The sequence below is a fragment of the Python bivittatus genome, unplaced genomic scaffold (assembly GCF_059951505.1).
Source record: "Python bivittatus isolate LINGU-HERP-01145 unplaced genomic scaffold, Pbiv_v1 ctg000350_np1212, whole genome shotgun sequence".
Classification (NCBI taxonomy): domain Eukaryota; kingdom Metazoa; phylum Chordata; class Lepidosauria; order Squamata; family Pythonidae; genus Python; species Python bivittatus.
In genome coordinates this window covers 28737245-28756766 of record NW_028277074.1, presented here as the reverse complement: position 1 = coordinate 28756766, position 19522 = coordinate 28737245, and the positions used below count along the sequence as shown (strand labels likewise).

Genomic DNA, 19522 nt, shown 5'->3' with positions numbered 1-19522 from the left:
GCACTGAGTTATATCAAAGTGGAAAATAGATCCTATGTGCATGCAAAAAAAAAAAAAATCTGTACAGGACATATTCTATTAAAACAACCATGTTTTGGAGAAACTGCCTATGTGTAGGCACTTTCCTTGTTTTTTTAAAAGGAAAGCAGAATTTACCTTCTGCTTCCAGGGAGTAAAAAAGGAAATATTTCCTCCTATTCTTCCTTCAGAGAAGGCTGTTCTCTGCTTGCTTCCTGGAAAAGTGGCAGAGATCATTCTGCCAGCAGCTATTACTCTTCCTATTCTTAGAATCAAGAATGGGATCTCACCTAGAAACAATACCACTTAACAGAGATGAATAGGTGAATAGTTCTTTGCAAATTTAAAATGAATGCTTTTTAACACATAAATTAAAAGGACTTATTTAAGATCTGCTTACAGTTCACAGTTCAGGTACAGTTTTATCTGATCTTGAGTTCCTCTTTTGATTATCAGCCTACATAGAAGACGTGGCAAGATGTGTAGACCAAAGCAAGCGATTGATCATTGTCATGACTCCAAATTACGTGGTGAGAAGAGGCTGGAGCATCTTTGAATTGGAAACAAGACTTAGGAACATGCTCGTTACGGGAGAAATTAAAGTGATCCTCATTGAATGCAGTGAACTGCGGGGAATTATGAACTACCAGGAAGTCGAGGCCCTGAAACATACCATCAAGCTTCTAACTGTTATTAAATGGCATGGGCCAAAATGCAACAAGTTGAATTCCAAATTCTGGAAACGTTTACAGTACGAAATGCCTTTTAAGAGGATAGAACCCATTACACATGAGCAGGTTTTAGATGTTAGTGAGCAGGGGCCCTTTGGGGAACTGCAGACGGTCTCAGCAATTTCCATGGCTGCTGCTACCTCCACTGCTCTTGCCACAGCCCACCCTGATCTGCGCTCCACTTTTCATAACACATATCATTCACAGATGCGCCAGAAACACTATTATCGAAGCTATGAATATGATGTACCTCCTACTGGCACCCTGCCTCTTACCTCAATAGGTAACCAGCATACTTATTGCAACATCCCAATGACACTTATTAATGGACAGAGGCCACAGACAAAAACTAACCGAGAGCAGAATCCTGACGAGGCTCATACAAACAGTGCAATCCTGCCCCTCTTACCACGGGAAACGAGTATCTCCAGTGTCATTTGGTGACATCCGTGCAAGGGGGAGTCAGCTCCCTTGTTCAGAAGCAAGGTCTGCAGTCTGGTGCCTGGAACTACATCCTCGACTGCTGCTGTTAAACATGCATTACAATCTATGAAATATGAGGAAAAACAGGGTCTTGTACATATGTTTTTGCAAATTTCTTTGTAGCATCAGTCTTCCTGTTTTACCCATGTCTTTACCATTCACATGTTGACTTTGTTTTATATGTCATTGAGATTTGTATATTTACATTTTTTAAAAAAAGAGAAATGAAGAGACTGCTGTATAGATAGGATTTTTTTTTTGCTTCATTAGTATAGTTTGAGTGTATGTGTGCGTGTGTGCGTGTGTGTGTGTGTTAAACATTTCTTGGGAATGCTTGGACAAAGCTGTTTTGAATCTAGAAGCAGTATCCATTTTCTTGGTCTGCCTGGCCCAATACCCAGAGCCATGCTTGCAGCAACTCACCATTCTGTGTGTGTGTTTGCGCACGTGTCTGTACGTGCACGTATGTGTGTGAAAACACTTGCTCTTAGGAGATCCCCACAAATGTTTCATACTCCTTTCTTCATGTTTTTATCACACTGCTACACTCTGCCCTTTTCCCCTCACCTTTTTCAAGCAGCACACTGAGTGAAATCTAAAGATGGTCTAATTGTCTAATATTTCACGTAGTAAGTAGTTGTGGAACAACAACAACAAAAAACCCAGTCTGTATTACTTGCTTCACAATAACCACTATAACCACTATGGAATCTATAGAAAGAATAATAGATTTTTTCTGTTTGATTTTATGAGTTGTTTGTATTCCTTTTATATAGAAATGACATGCCAACTCTAAGTCATTCGCTTCCTGGGAAAGTGTTGGATGTATTGTAACTCCCGCTACCTATTTTATTTGTTTGTTTGTTTGTTTGCTTGAAATCAATGGTTTCTTTTCTTTACATTCTTCAAATGAGATTATATTCATCTGCCAAGCAAGTAAGGCAGTAGGCACTGAAGTGCATTAAATCCTGCAGAGATTTCCAATGATGGCTTCCAAACCAAACTAGAATAGAAGGACACTATCTAAAATGGTTTGTCACATTGTATTACACAAAATGCTGTCTTTTAAGAAATATGGAACATACTTTTTTCAGCCAAGTTTGGAGTATATGTATATTCAAGTTTGGTCATCACCTTTTCTTTTCACTGATACATCCAGAATTTAGCATTCTTTATTAGTCATTATTATCTTTTCTTAAGCTTGTAATAACACTACATTTTTTTTTAATTCCAAGGTTGTTTAAAGGAGATCTCAGGAGGATGCAAAAAGTCAATACCAACAAACATCGATATTTTATAAAATATTAATATTTAAATCAGAAGGAGAAATGTTGGAAATAATGTTATTGAATAAAATAAACTAGTTTTATTTTAAATGTATTATTTCATCTTTAAAGAGTTAAAGAAAGAGCATGTATTTTGGCTTTGCAATTATTCTCTGCATAAATCTATGGACTGGATTTTGCCTATATGGATCCAATAAGAATGTGTCATAAATATTAACAGATTTAACTCCTCATTCACCTAGCGTTAACACAATGAGCACTACTATTCATATTTCCACCTACCAATGCAATAGTCACCTTTCATGTAAGAACAATGGGCAGCCAGCAGTAGATTATATGACTACTATAGCACTAGACTAGTAGGAGCACATTTCTTACAGCATAAACGGATCCAGTGGATTACTGATGTTAATTAACATGCCAGAAGAAAATATAACTTTTCTGTTTTGCATTCAAAATGCAACGATTTAACAGCAACAATCAAGTGAAACTGGAGATTTTTTCTTCATTGGAAAGAAAAGGAGGGAGCTTTCTACATAGTGAATGAAACATGGCCAATAGAATGGATGTGTTGTGTGTTTATTTTGATTGCCATCATAAAAAAGGCCTATACATTGGTTCAAATAACATGTTAGCCATCAATTTGTAACCTGCAATCTAGATATGTGGGTTCCATTGGTACATGAAAAATGACCAGTATCATGGTATAGCTAGTCAAGGAACCATCTGAATGGTGAATTAGGATCTCTAGGATGTATTTTGACATAATTTGACTAACAATATTCATTTCTGTGACTGTTCACTCAGGTCCTTTTCTAATAGCCTGCTATTTTGCTCGTCTGTACCCTCACCACAAAAAAATGTAGACATGTGCCAAATAAATCACACCAAGCATATAAAGCTTCCAGCTAGGATATGAAAGGTCATATTCTTTGAAAGTTCATTCTTTGAAAATTTAAAATAGTTATTATTGATTATAGACACCTGCCAGGCACTAGTGGAGTTAATCATCTTTGATAAGATTCCAAATCTCAGAACTCCAAATAGCTAACAAAAGATGCAGCAGCCCTTTCTTCTATATTTTTAAGCTTACATTTGGGTTGTGAAGTGATGTAAAGCACTTCAATCTGACCACAGTCATACTGTAAGTTCTAGCAGGACGGTATTCTTTTAACATTTTTTCCCACGAGGAGGACCTTTGTCCTCTGTTTTTAATGTAGATTGAAGCACTTTGAATAGCATGATTCAGGAATTGATGGAAACTATTTGATATTCGCACTACTTAAAGGAAAGATTTTCTTAGAATGGTTTGTCATATTATTCAGAAAGAAATGACAGAATTTGTTTGGGAAAAAGATACAAAACAGATGGAAAATGCCATTCCTGGCTTGAGAAACATTCCACCCAAGTTATTCCTTTTCTATAAACAGCTCTGTCTGAGAAACAGTAAAGGGACTGTCATATGTTCACAACGCGTACTTAATGTTTGATTAAAGTTCTGTTAGAACACAAAATAAAAAGAAAAAAAATATTTGCCCTAATTCTTGGGCTCCATTCTTCTTTGCTGGGGAAAGAGGAGGGAGGAAAATATGTTCTAATTTTGCAGTGTTTGCACGCAAAGCTAAATTTCAGGGCCATCCTTAAAAATGGAATGCATGTAAAGAAAGTTCAAAGTCTCATGCAAATGTTAGCATGTATAACTCTCATTTCAAGATTACTGAAATAAAATTGAAAGCCTAATTGGTAGGAAAAGTATGTTTCTCTCTTTCAAATGCCATTGCTAGTTTTAAGGCTGCATAACCTCAATAGCTATGCTTGGATATTTTTTAGTACTTTAATGCTGAGCTACAATTCTCTGACACCTTCAGACTTTCACTGTTACCTTTCATTTTCATAACTCAAAAGTTTAAAACTAAGAAAGCAGTAAATGGATGACTAAGGGGACTTTAAAAAAAAAAAAAAACCTTTCCCATGAAGACATCAGCAGTACAGCTTGACTAAGAATTCTAACATTAAGAATTAAGAAATAATGCAATTTTTTCACAAACTCCTCCTTCCATTTGCAGCCTGTTGAAAAGCTAGTCCAAACAATATAATATTATCTTCAGAATAGCACTGGAAATGCCATTAGGAGGAAGTGCATGGTTCCACAAAGATTATCTCAATTTTTTATTTGCTGAAAATCTTTGCTGAAAGTAGTTCCTTCCACAAATGAAACAAGTTAAAGCATCTGTCTGGATCCAATACCAGTCCTGGAAACAAATTCCTAGAATTTTGTTAGGATATGCTATTTTTTTTATTCCACACCTCAGCAGTGGCTTGCACAATCTTTTATCAGATAAAATCTAGACAAGTCAGTTCATGAAGATTCTTCCAGTTGTGAAATAATCACAGTACTGAAGAATAGAGAATTCTTACAGTCTGGTTATTGCCCTTACAAGCTGAGTAGGCTTGGCTATATTTATTAATATCCAGTGTGTGAAATTAGCTGGGTTCCTTTGCCCTAGGTACCAATGGTACAGAGAAAGGACTCTTATCTTGTTCTTTGGTACAGAGACAAAAAAGGAGCATAGCCTACCTGCTGGAAAATTCATACATCCAATCAGCTCTCTGGAAGAGCAGCAATGAGCGCAAGTATAGCTGATGCTTTCAGGTTTCACTCATGTCCACTCCAGTCAATATAAATAGGGACCTTACTGAGGCACCTTTTTAGTCAGGTGCTGGAATTCTCCTACCACCCCTTTGAAGTAATGGATACAAATTCTGCCTAAATTGTTTTATACAAATACACAGATTGACTCTACATGAACAGAGGGAAAGTACAAGACCCATTACAGCTCAGTGTCAAGAACTGGTCTCTCCCATCCAAACAATGGCAAGAATTATATAACTGGCTTATACAACTGATATTGCCAGAAATTCTCAGTTGCTGACTAGGAAAGGTTAAATAGTCAGCTGGCCATGCAAAGAATATGGACCTTTACTGTACCAAAGTATCATATTATCTGTAAGCTCTACAATTGTAGCCACTTATATTTTCACACTTATAAAATGGTCTATCATGTCTTATTGCAGTGTAACCACTTAGCCCACCCGCCCCCTTCTCAAGTCCATAAGCTGCATTTGCTGGCCACACTGGAAAGAACCATTATGATATTTCAATAATGTGCAGTAAAGAAAAATGTGTACATGTTTAGACATGGGTGATACGAAAAGAATAGGTCTGACAAAGTCTACATTTATTTCCCTTTATTTAAAGTAGCTTTATCCATGTGTGAAACAGAATGTTTAAATTTCTATTTTGAAATAGATATATGGGCACACTCTTGGAAAAATAAATGGCAATGGAAAAGAAACTGCCTGGCTTTCATGAACTAGCTAACATAGTTAACCTTGGCTGATAATATAACTAAGGTCAAGCCTGCTTAGTTATAGTTTATACTGTATAACTAAGGTCAACCCTGGTTGGATGGGAGATTACCTGGGGATCCAGCATTCTATTGTAATATCCAAAAAAACCATTGGAGGCCAGATTGAATGGTACTGCCTGTCCAGTATGATAACCAACTGACCACAAGGCATTAGTAGGGAATAGATAAAGAATTAAGGATTCTTTATTCCTTAATTCTTTATCTATTCACTATCCCTTCTTTGTCTATTATGCAGAATGTTCTTTGTATATGGGATTGCTATTCTGAGATCATTTCCTTCTGCTTTTCTTACTGGGGCACACAGACACATAGAGCACAAATATGAGGTAATCACCCATCATTAGATTTTTCAGCTGCAATGAGATCATGAAGATTTTAGGTATGCATATTTGTGGAACCACATGTAGCTTTATCCACCAATGCATTCACACCTAAAAGGTAATGAATTATGAAAGTAATAAATATGAACTGGAAAAAGTTCAACATTCTCCAAGTGCCTAAGTATGGCGTTCGGTAAAACCAAATCATTTATTTTTATAAAAATGAAAAAATATTTACTTAGCTGACTACCAGATCTAACCTACAGATATAAGTAGTCCTTGCTAATGATGGTAACTGGGACCAGAATTTCTGTCGCTAAGCAATGCAGTTGTAAAGCGCATCATGTTACCGCACTGCTTAGTGACAGCAATCCCAGCAGTCCCCATTGCCATCATTAAGTGAGGATCACGGGTTGTTAAGTGAGGACCTTCTCACAAATTCCTGCCAACTTCTCACATGCAAGTCAGCGGGGAAGCCAGCAGGAAGTTGTGAGTCCCAGGCAGCTTGCAAGCAGGCCGGTGGGCTGGTAAGTGGCTGCTGCAGGGTGGGGGAGGTGTGCGGGTGATGGGCAAGGCGTGGCATGGCACAAGCACAGAGGGGCCAGGGTGGCTGCTGCTGAGTCAGGGAGACTTGCAACAACTTCCAACCTTCCCTGCCAGCTTCCCCATTGACTTTGCTTGTGGGAAGCCAGCAGAGAAGGTCACAAATGGTGATTATGGGATTGCAGGGTGCTTTAACCATTGTAAGTGCGATCACATGACAAGAGTGCTGGGATGGCCAGAACTTCAAGGGCTGCTCATAAGTGCTACTCATTCAGCTCTGTTGTAACTTTGAACGGTCGCTGAACAAGTGGTAGTTAACTAACACTACCTGTATCAATATCCTAATATTTTGCTTTTCAGGATGTAAAGTTTATATTTTCCTAAGCTTAATCTTACATATTAAAAAAGGCTAATTTCATGCATATTTTACATTATTTGTCTCATTCTTTGTTAACTGACAATGGGCATAATTTAACACATACTGAAGATCAAATACTAATTGACAGAGTCTAAGCTGGAATCAGTTTAAATAAAATTTCAAAAATGCAGCATCAAAGCTGGTCATTCAAAATTTTTAAAATAAACTATTGTTCAGCACTTTAAGAAATTAATATTACTCATTTTTTTTATCCTCAGAGCAATAGGTGCTCTGTGTGTGTGTGTGTGTACTGTATATAATGCTGCTTATCAAAAAAGAATGCTTCTTTTGACATTATGTTTTGTCAAAATGGACAAAATATTTCCTGTGCAGTATATAAATGAATACTATTCTCTATTGAGAATGCATTGAGAAAATTCAATAAGAGTGGATATAATCACTCCAAACTAACAGTCCTTGGCAAAGAAACTCCTGAGCCTCTTCTAAATTGATTCTAGAACAAGTTGTATAAGAGACCCTTGACACTTGATTTAACGTCAGCATTTTCAGCACAGAGAAATCCAAGGCTTAAAGCCTTGAAATGAACTTGAAAATCAAGACTCTTATAGCCCATTAGGGTATGCACTGATACTGATACGATACTGATACTGAGTATGAATAGTTTATTTCAGTGTTTATGATCTAAAGGCATGATGTGTACTCCACCCACACAAAAAAAGTATAAGCAGAGTTAAAACTTGAGTAAAGTTACAAACTATTGCACAGATCTCAGCTGAAAATTAAATATGATTGTAGTGGCTCCATTATGTTGTATCGTCACATCAACGTTTTGCATACACTATATATATATTATGCTGGGTGCATAAAATTACATACAATTGGCTGCAACAGTGGTGAAATGTAGTAGACTTGTTGTAGACTTCCACATATAAATGCACACATATACAGACAAAGAGACATACTGTATATTGGCCCTTGCTTTAATTATTTCACTTCCAAGGAATAATAAAAGGTTAATTGGGCACATAATGAAGGTTTTTTTTTTAAAAAAAAGCATAAAATAAATTGGATTAAAACACATCAAGCACTTATGAACAATGAAAGTCAAAGAATTTTCAAAGACATATAACTGATATTTTAAAAAGTTTAATTATGCTTTGGGTTTAGAAATAGACTTTTAAAATGTTATTATTGCATATTATTATTTTCTTAATAATCATATTTTATGAAGAGTTTTCTTTTTTAAAGGAAAAATATGTTCCTATTGTGGCAAGCCTGAAACTGCTATAGTTTTAGTGCTCACTGGTCCCATATACCCACAACCATTCAGATTCTGGAGGGGCTGCTGGGAGGCAGGATAGTAGTCTGAACACACACATGGTTCTAACATTGTACTTTCTTTTGCTGATAATATACTGAGACTAGGAAGTAATTTACAGTATAGGACATAGTTCTAATAGAAGAAGTATGTTGTTGGCAAAAAAGAAGAAAATATTTTTTAAATTCCTGAGATTACATGTTAAGGTCAGATATAGTTCTGGGGAGAAGCAGCTGAATAACAGAGGATCTGGCTGGCAGTTAAATGCACTCAGTGGCTCACGTGGATTAAATAGTTCCAATGGCTCCCGAATATAGGCTATTGGTTTGTTGGTTCCTATCCATAATAAGGTCAGCCTGTCAACCTGAAATAAATTGAGCAATTTACCTTAATAAGGATTTATGGTATGGTGGGTAAGACTAGTTAAAGACTCACAAAAGCATTTGAGGGCAAATCTGGGGAAGAACATAAATCTTTATTTTTTTAAAAAAAAAATCTTTTAAATATATAAATCAGAAGAGTACTGAAGAGGATATGCACCATAGAACGTTATTCTAGAAGGCCATGGGCAGATGATAGACGGAAGAAAAGAAGATAAAAGGTTTGCCTGTCAGAAGATCACCAGTAGATCCAGGGACAACTGCCAGATCTGTGTAGTGTGAGGGATGGTAAATTGCCAGTTGATTTTGGAAGCCCCTACCTTAAACCTAAATGGATAAATAGGTATTGTCCTAGTAATTAGTACATAGAATGGTTCTTGCATGCTTGGAATTATGTATGTTAGGCTTATGTTATGATGAGTAAGGCATAATATGCCTGTAAAAAATAGAATCCCTCTTCCCTCTATCCCCAGAATAGCATGAGGAAATAGCAGAAAAAAATATAAATATATAAACTTTCTTATGAACACTACAGCAGAGAATTTACATTACTTTAATATAATTTATCATTCACATTTATAGAGAGAAGATATTCAGTGAAAAATATTGCTCTTAATGTTCATGGCCTTTCTTGTCTAGGCTGAAATTATTATTATAGGTCATAGACCCACAAAGCATATCAAAATAAAAACAATAAACTAAAATACATTAAAATAGGTTTTTAAAATGATCAGAAAGACCAAAATAAGATGCAGTAAAGTTAGCTAAGATTGATACAACACTCTAAAGAAATACTCTACTCAACACATTGTAACCAAAGTCAATCCCAAGTCAATTTGCCATTAGTAAAGCATGAGTTCTACAAGCTGCAAATGCAAAATTATGTTTTGCATTTCCAAGGTCTTTATCAGCCAGAAGGAGATTTACCTAGAATTCATCTGGTCATCTGTGGAATGGCTGTTAAGAGCACATTACCCATATCACAATAGAAGTTAGAATAGAGTAACGCATGGGCCAGTGATTCAATGTTCTCAGACTGACAGGAACAAGTCCTTCTGCCCGGTTTTTCTCTGAAACTTGCCTCCAGTACAGCTGATGGCAAGATGTCACAATGAAGCAAAGACCCTTTGGAATTTATTAAGAAACCAAGCCACTTTGAAGTGTAACTTACTATATCCCAATTGTATTCCAGCTGGTATTTTGCCGTATTTCATTTGCAGTTCTGTATCCTTTGTCTAAGAACTGCCATAACCTGATCTTATTCCAATGTCAGCAGCACTTCAGGGGCAAAATCAAATTTCTGAACAATGACTCCAGTTTGCTGCTTCTAAGTGGTTTGCCATTTGTTTAGCAAAATAAAAAAACAAAAATCTTCAACCTTGGAGTTGCAATTAATCATTAGCTAATTTTGAAAATACGTGGCCATGCCCTTGCTTCAGCCCTCAACAGCCCTGCCTCCAGCCGTAGGGCTGCATTAGAGACCTATCTGGCTATCTGGAACAGTTTCTGTAAGAAATTAGTTTATACTTTTTCAAGTTTAGTATAACTGGGACCTAGATTTAGCTTAGCCTCCTATAGTTGCTGGGCCAATGATTTGACCACAAATATCCACAGCACAGCTGTAATGATCTGTACCTCTAGAGAAAGAAATGGTAAGAATTGCTGATGAGTTTCTCTGGGCATTAAGGAAAATCTGGGCAGTGTGTGTTTTTCGCCTTCCAGTTTAGTGCACTACAAATCCCAAACACAGAAAACAAGATACTTGTTTGATAGGCTTCCCATCTCCTAGACATTTTTTTTTAATCCTTGCAAAGTACATGATCTTGTTTTGCTGTATTGCATTTCACCCTCAGTCAGGAGTTCCTATGAAATCCATACAGTAGGAGGATGAGGTTATATCTACCAGTTGTATAGGATTTAAGTTTGTGGCACAGGGCTTCCCTGGATATTGAATCAAAAGCCTGCTTGAGGTCTACAAAGCTGTCAGCCTTCCCAGATAGACCAGACAGGAAACATGAACAGATGACCTAATTCTGCTTTATTATATGGCTACATTAACAGAATCTAGCAAGTGTGAAAGTACAAATCTCCTGCCGTCTCCTTTACAGCCTGAGAAGCTAGGACGGGTGCTTCTGAGCCTCTTGCTCTGCCCACTATGCAGATGCAGACTATACCTTCTCTTATTTGACCATTCCCTAGGCAGCATCCCTTCACTCCATCTTCCAAAGTCTTTCCCACATACCATTACAAGCGCTGACTAAGAAGTCTATTTTTAACTCAGGTGGGATACTATCAAATACTGATCTAGCAAAGAGCGACTCACTTTAAAGTCTGCTTGTCCCTTAGTTTTCAGAATCTCATCTTCCAGCCAGTCCAGAAGTTTCCAGTAATTATATCTGGCATAGATCTTATTAATCATACTAAAGAGGCTCGCTGGGCAGTAATTGACTGGGTCAGCTTTCTTCTCTTTCTTAAATAAAGGAATAATTATAGCCAAGTCCCAGTCACTAGGAATACAAGCTGATTTATCCAATATAAGTAAAAGGAGATGCCAGCACAGGAGTCTACCATTCATTCTTACCTAACAGCTCAGCAGAGATCAAATCTATCCCTGGAGCTTCCCTGATTTTAACTATCTAAATAGTTTGTGGACCTCTGAGATAGTAACTGGCAAAACTCTCAGGCAAAGGTTTATCTCATAGTTCCATCTGAGGGGTTTGCAAATTCACCCCTTCATTTAGACTTTGAAAGTAGGATTCTCAAGTGACTGCTGGAATATTATGCTATCCTCACCATGAGTCATTATTCAGACACCAATAATTTGCCTCCAGAATTTGGCAGCGTCTTGCCCATGAGCTGCTCCAGGATACATGAAAAGCTTCTCATTTTCTGGTGCGACTAGGGATTTATAGTGCTTCTTCTGAAGCAAAACCTTTGAATATGGGATATGTAAATGATTCTGTCTATAAGCCCAGAATATAGCACTTCTTTCTTTGCATTTGGATATTCCTTATCAAATCAGTGCTTTCACCTACATCAACTGCTTAGTCTGTTGTTATACCTGGGACAGAATATTGTCTGTTTACAAGAATGGATCATTTAGCCATAAAGCCTGAGTGCTGTTTCACCAGGAGGGTTTAGGGAAATATTGATATACATCTGTCTTAGTTGGATAGGATAGTGGTGCTCAATTTTGCTGACCAACTTACAAGACAAGAGTAAGGGTTCCTATGTATTATGTTAGTAAGATCAGTCATTACGCTTTTGGATAATTAACTTTTGATATACAGTATCTCTGCTATTTACATCTGCCCTGTCTTCAACCATAGCTGTGACAATAAAGGGAGTCTTAAAAATTGCCTCTGAATTTTAAAGTGGAGCGTATGGAAAGGCATACACAAATGCAACAATAATCATCTTATTTGCCCCAAATTTTGCTCTTAAAGATTAAAATGGAGAGAGGGGGGACTTCTTTAACTGGGTGGTCTTTGCATTTCCTGAATGGTTTTTCTGTATACTATAATTGAAAAATGTTTGAGACATAAGGTCACTATGTGCAGTAAAGAATGTCACAGAGAATTGTACTGATCATGCTGATATGCCAGTCAACCAATCTATATGCTAGCTAAACATCAAAACTATGTTTAAAAGGACAAAATGGACTGAAAGAAATTGCTTTCCAAAAGTATATTTTCAAAGAACAAAACTATCTAAGATAATGCATAGATACCCAGGAGAGTTGAACAAATAATAGTCCTTATGTATTTATGAAAATATTTCTAAAATGGCCTAATTATACATTTAGTCAGAAAATGAACATTTCTGGAGCTTCTGTGAGGATTCATGGCAAACTAAACATCCATGAAAGGGTGGGGATGGCATTGCAGTGGAGATCAGTGGCCAGATGGTGAATTCTGGCCGGCAAAGTCAGTCTGAAAAAAGGAGATATGAGATCTCCCACTTGCACTTCAGACAGCTGCTCCTCGTGAGTAGACTGCAGGAACTGAGGTTTTTATGGTCTGCTCATGACTTGAGTGGCTGGGAGTCAAGGGATTTCAATCAAGCTCACAGTCGTAATGCAGCCTTTCTGGACATAAGCTTTGCACAGGCCTCATTTCTTAACCACTTTCAGATATAATTAATTTACAGCTAAAGAGGATTTTCTGAGAGGCAGGATAAAAATTCCACTTGGCGAGTTATTATTCTTTCTGGATTAGAAAGGAATAAAGAAAAAAAAAGTTTTTAAAGATTTAGAAACTTTTGGCAAAAAGCTTAGCAAGGAGTCGATGCAAGTTTAAAATGGATAAAAGAAATAGTTATTTTGAAGGATTTTTTTTTTTTGGTGAAAGTGTTTTTGAATAAATTGGAATTAAATTAGGCAAATGAACCAGACCTTCATGGGGATATTTTTTGTTTTCTGTTAAAGAGTGCAGACAATTGGTGGATTTTTCAAAACAAAAGATAAAGGATTAATATGAGCCAGACTGTGATGCTGACTATAACTACCAAGTGCCACTTGAGATGAAAGTGTTAAGGGCACAGGAAGACAAAAAAAAAAAAAAGGGGGGGGAGCTTGCCTTTTCTTTTTCCCTTGTCTGAGACACTTTTATTTTTGAATTATAATATAATGGCAACCACCAGAAAAGCGGCAAAAATGGAGCGAAAGAGAGGATCACTAGAGCAACCTGCAGAGAGAGATTTGTTTCAGATTTGTTTCAGAAAATGTTTGAGCAACAGGGCAGTAAGTTAACTGAATCATCTGATACTAAATTGACAGCTTTTGAAAAAAGAATGGATCCAAGACTTGCAAAGATGAAAGAGGAGATGAAAGAAGACATTAAGAAGATGGAAATCTCTGTAAAACAAATTAATGTCAAGGTGTAAATTTTGGAGAGTAAGACAGAAGTTATAGACACAGAATTGGAAAGAGAACGAGCTAATCTGGTCTATTGGAATTGAGCGAGAAGGAATTTTGTTTGAGATTTAGAGCAACCCACCAGAGGATTCTGGTGAAGATGTTAGAGATTATTAAAGTTTTAGCAAATGTTTTGGATCAAATGAGGAGGATACAATGGTAGAAACTGATAAAGTATATAAAATAAATACAAGATTTACAAGAATAAGAAATGTTCCAAGGGATGTTTTGGTGCACTTTGTCAGGAAGAAGACAAGGGATTACGTTTTGCAGCAGCATTTTAATACAAGTCTAAAGACTGATAATAAAGATGTAATTGTTTTTAAGGAAATTCCTATTAGAATTTTGTGTAAGAGAAAAGAGTATTCTTTTTGGACTGAGAGATTAAAGCAGAAAAAGATCCCACTTCAATGGGACAAATTGGAAGGTGTGATTTTTACTTTTAAACAGCAGAGATTTCAACTGAATTTTGTTCAGAAAGCAAGGGAATTTCTAGAAAAATTCAAAGAGGAATTGGAGGAGATTCAAATGGAGATGTCAGAGGAAACTACACAAAAACTTCAGGAGGTGCAACAGAAAACTGAAAGGGATGATACTGAGTTAGGTGCCACAGGTATTGATTTTTCTAAAATTTTGGTTGTATTATAGATGACAAACGCTTAACATATAACTGGATCAAATACTCCTCAAAAGAAAATAAAAATATTTCATTATTTGTAAAACTTAAAACAAAATATAATTTTTAAGGCTGGTCCCTTGATGACGCTCCCTGAGTGACTGCAAATTTTACATCTATTCGTGGATCTATTTATTTTCTATTTTGTAGAGTATTGTATATTGTAATTTTAATTGATTTTAACTGTTTTATAAACCACGCAGAGTCATTTCAACGAGATGGGTAGTGAAAATTTGATAAATAAATAATTAAATAAATAAATAGCCTATAAGAGACACATATAGAAAAAAGGACATAAAATATTTGATTTATAAAAATTTGGGTGAAGAATTTATTTCAGTAGGAACAAAAAAGAGAAATTCTAGCTGATACACTGAAAATAACTTTACAAGAATCTATTCATGAGGATCAATGCAGGTTTTTACCTAAAAGATAGTTAAGGGATAATGCTAGTAATGTGTTGAACATTTGGGAATATTTGGAGCAACATAATGAAAAACAAGCCACACTGATCTTCTTAGATGCAGAGAAAGTCTTTGACAATTTGAACTGGGCTTTCTTGTTCAAGGTTTTGGAAGATATGAATTTGGGAGATAACTTTATAAAATGGGTAAGATTGATTTACACTTCACAGAAAACACAAATAATTGTTAATGGACATTTAACAAAGCCTTGTGAGATACAAAAAGGAACAAGACTGTCTCCTCTCTTGTTTATTTTGGTTCTTGAAATACTGAATAGAGATATAAGACAAGATGAAAGGACTGTGGGAATAAAGATTTAAAAAGAAACAAGTTAAGGGCTTTTGCATATGATTTGGTTTGGTTCTGGAAGATCCTTTAAAGGGAAGTGAAATATTAATGGGAAAATTCAAAGAATTTGGTGCATTAGCAGGTTTCAGGATTAATAAACAGAAGGCAAAGATGTTAACAAAAATATGAAAATAGATCAAACATAATTGATTAATAAAACAGGCTTTAAGATTGAGGAGAAGGTAAAATATCTGGGTATCACTATGACAAACATTAACTGTATGTTATTTCAAAAAAAATATGTTAAGACATGGAGTGAAGTAAAAAAAAACACACGTTAAGAAGGGAGAAATGACAACTGTCATTGCTGGGGATACTTTCTGTGGTAAAAATGAATGTCTTGCCTAAAATGATGTTTTTGTTTCAGACAATGCCTGTTTTGACAACTGATGCACCACTTAAACAGTGGCAGAAGAATATATCTAACATTGGTGGCAGGGGAAAAAAACAAATTAAATATAAGGTGCTACAAGATGCAAAGGAAAGAAGAGGATTGGGTTTACCTGATTTAAAACTGAATTTTGCAGCTTGCTGTTTGATTTGGGTGAAAGAGTGGGTGCTGCTGAGAAGTAGAAGGCTCTTGGAGTTAGAAGGACATGACCTGAGATTTGGGTGGCATGGGTATCTGTGGTACGACAAAGTTAAGGGTAATGTGGATTTTAAAAATCATTATGTTCGACGTGCCATATTGAGAATATGGAATGGATACAAAGCCCAATTGTGTCCGAAAACACCTTTGTGGCTCTCAGCACAAGAAGCATTTTATACAGAAGAAAAAATAGGCAAACACAAATGGCTAACTTATCATGAGATACTAGAATTTTGTCAAGGGAAGTGTAAAACAAAATCAAGAGAACTGTTTCCAGAGGGATATAGTTGCCAACGGTTCTATTATTTAGAATTATTAGAAAGATTTAAATTAGACAAAAGAATTTATGGTTTTGAACATTGTAAGACTGAACTTGAAATAGAATTGTGTACAAATGATGAACATATAATTGCTAAAAAGTATAAGGCTATTTCTATTCCCCATCAGAACTTCTGTATGCTAATTTCTTCTGAAAGCTACTATTTGAGTATTTTTCTTGTGTCCATGTCTGCATGAGTGTGTCCAATAAACAGATTTCCTGCTAAAGAAGCTGGTGAAAGGATGAGTCAGTGGACAAATCTGACAAGATCTCTTAACATCCCTGTCTTAAAATGTTGAGAAACTTTAATCAAGAAGAAGTGATACACTAGTAAAGCCTCCTGCAACCATACATGGGAATAAGGACCTCTGAACAAACAGGAACCTACTTTTGAATAATCATGGATTGAGTTTGTATGTTTGCTTATTATTTAACCCCCCGCCTCTGCCTCCAAGGAACAAATTTGTGAGTGAGGATCTTACAAGAGGCACTTGATAGACTCCTTGTAGAAAAAGAAAGCAGCAGACTCGAAGTTTGAAGGAGAAATGAAAGCAAAAGGAAAACTTAAAAAACAAATTAAACAAAAACCGGAGGTGCGGCAGGATAAAGCTATTAAGGAGCACAAGGTAGCCGAACACTCTAGGACTGCAGTGGCTTCCAGACAGCCAAAGTTGACTGACTGGGTCCAGCAGACACCATCGATATGTAAGTCTCCTTTCTTTGATCTTACGTCGACCCCCGAGGAATTTCGCACTAAGCATTGTTTGATGTCAGACTGTGAGTCAGAGGAGCTTTCTGGAGAAGAGCTTCCTAATGGAATTAGAGAGGCAAGCTTAAGCAACTTAAAAGTGGACTTAACTTTGGTTGCAAAAAATTGTCTCCTGACTGCTAAAACTGTAATAACAATTTTTGAAGAGTTGAGGGAAGTCAAACAGGAATTAGAGGAGCTCAAAGCTTTAATTACTAAGCAGTTTACTACACCTTTAGGGGTAGCTAAAGTGGCAACTTTAAATATAAACAAGACACCAACTACAGGTCTAAACATCTCGTGTGTTAGTGAAGCCTATAAAGATAAAAGAAGTACAGATGAGGCGCTAATTATCCAGAGACATAAAATGGTGTTGCGGATAGCACCTAACCATCATAATGTAGGCAGATGGAGCAATAAATCGGCGGTTTTGCATTCCCTCTCACAGCTTCTCTACCGTAAAGTGCATCCCAATGAGCTGACTGAAATATTTTGGCTACCGAGGTGGCAAGGGTATTTTAGAGTGATGGTGATTTTTAACCACCCTGCACTCCCCTCAATGATATTGCAACACAAACATCGATTTGAAAGTTTCCAAATCTTTCCACAATGTGTTTTCTTTAACAACAACATGCAACCCCTCCTGAGTAAAGTGAGGATGGACAGGTGTGTGAATGAGGAATGTCTAAATGGCAGAGTTTGTAATGCGAAGCAGCTGCAATTAATTCATCAAAGTCTGCCTGTAACTACAAGACCAGACATTCCTAGTTGCAAGAAGTATAACAGCTCAGAAGTGGGGAAAGGGATGATACAAATAGGGACTGAAGAAAATGAACTGATACAAATAGGGACTGAAGAAAATGAACTGATACAACAATTTGGCATATTACCAGAAGAGGAACAGCAAGTAATACTAAGCAAATTAGACACAGTGAAAGCAAAGTTAACATCAGTAATGGCAACTACTAATTCCATTGACTCTTTACTGCCTCTTAGTGGCACTTTGGTGGATGTGATAGCAAGCTCACCAATTGGAAATAATGCGGAGCCGAAAAACAAAAAAAGGAGGCGTTCCAGCCCCACTTCCAATTTGATGGCATTAGGAAGCGGTGATGAGGATACTACTCCTCTGCTTATAAGGACTTTGGTCAGGAGCCAAACAAATGAGGATGAGGTTCACCAATTTCTCTTTAATGAAATGAAGAGACAATTAACAGAAGTGGCAGCTTCAACAGCATTGTGTGCTGCGGGTGGTGCTATGTGCCATAACGAAAAGGAGGATGGAACGAAGGAAATACAATGTGCTTTGAGGGCTTCGGAGGATAGAGTGCCATTGGCCCCGCATCAAATTGTTACCACGGCAGAGGTTAATACAGTGGCAGGTGCTTCACAGTTGCCGGATTTACATTCACAACCAGACTTGATAATGTCTGAGGCAGGTAGTATGGATTTGACCAAGGCATCTGACTTTGCAGTGGAATCAAGTCCAAATCAGTCACTCCTTGAGGAACATGATATGGCCCAGAATGATTGACTATCTACTAATTTTGAGATTATCCCTCCTCTGTTTATTCATTTTATTACCTGGAATGTAGCAGGATGGCACTGTAACAATAACCAATTAGAAAGAGACCAGTTTTTAGCTAAATTCCATGTGATAGCCATCCAGGAATCCTGGGTAGTGCAAGAAGATCATCCTATTGTATTGCCAGGATTTCATTCCTGGCACCAGCCAGCCCGCAGGAGGGCTTTTAGAGGTAGGGCTGTAGGAGGTCTCTCACTGTTGGTAAATGCTGAACTGGGGTGGAAGGGTAGAAAGATTTCGCTAGATCCAGAGGTACAGTATCTGTTACCAATTCATATTTCATTTAAGGGTTTGGATCTGCTTATATTGAATGTATATTTGAATCCTAAAATGGGAGAATGGTTTGAATTAGGACTTAAGATTTTGGAACTGAAGAATAGATACCCAAAGGCGCTGATAATCATGTTAGGGGACACTAATGCACAAGTGGGATCTTCCCTGGATAAGTTTGTACAGTTGGGTATTATCCCCAACGGGTACTTATTTAATCAATTTACTTGGGAGTCAAATGATCCCAAGGAGAATAGGGCCGGGGAGCATTTGATTTCACTCATATATGAGAATGATATGCAAATTCTAAGTAGTAGCAATAGTGATTTCAAATACCCAATAACTTATCACGGAGGACGGGCCTGTTCATCCATTGATTATATATGTGCATCGACCCCACTGGTAGCTTTAGCCTCTGACATAGAAACTTATTTGAGATGTGACAGTGACCATCAACCAGTATCGGTTAGGTTACGTCTCCCTTCAGATCTTCGCTTAAGAGCTCCAGTAGAACAGGAAATAGTTAATAATACAACTATCCACCAGGAAAGAAGGTTAGCTTGGAGGTTGGTGGATGTGAAAAAGATAGAGGCACTAATACATTCCCAGGAGTTTACGGCTAAAGCTGACAATGTGAGAGGGCAGAGCCCACAGAGGAACTCCCCTATTGAAGATTATAACTGGATTTGCGGGCGACTTAAACAATTGTTGGTGACTGC

At 37.0% G+C, this 19522-nt stretch overlaps 1 protein-coding gene across 1 annotated transcript in view; it reads left to right on the top strand.

Annotated features, from left to right (window-relative positions):
* Positions 1-2545, top strand: part of IL1RAPL1 (interleukin 1 receptor accessory protein like 1) — a 770120-nt gene extending 767575 nt beyond the window's left edge. The window contains exon 11 of the mRNA XM_088144810.1: positions 475-2545. Within this exon, the coding sequence (XP_088000936.1) occupies positions 475-1193 (719 nt within the window). The 3' untranslated portion in view covers positions 1194-2545. The remainder of the gene's footprint in view (positions 1-474) is intronic.
* The last annotated feature ends 16977 nt before the right edge of the window (positions 2546-19522 follow it).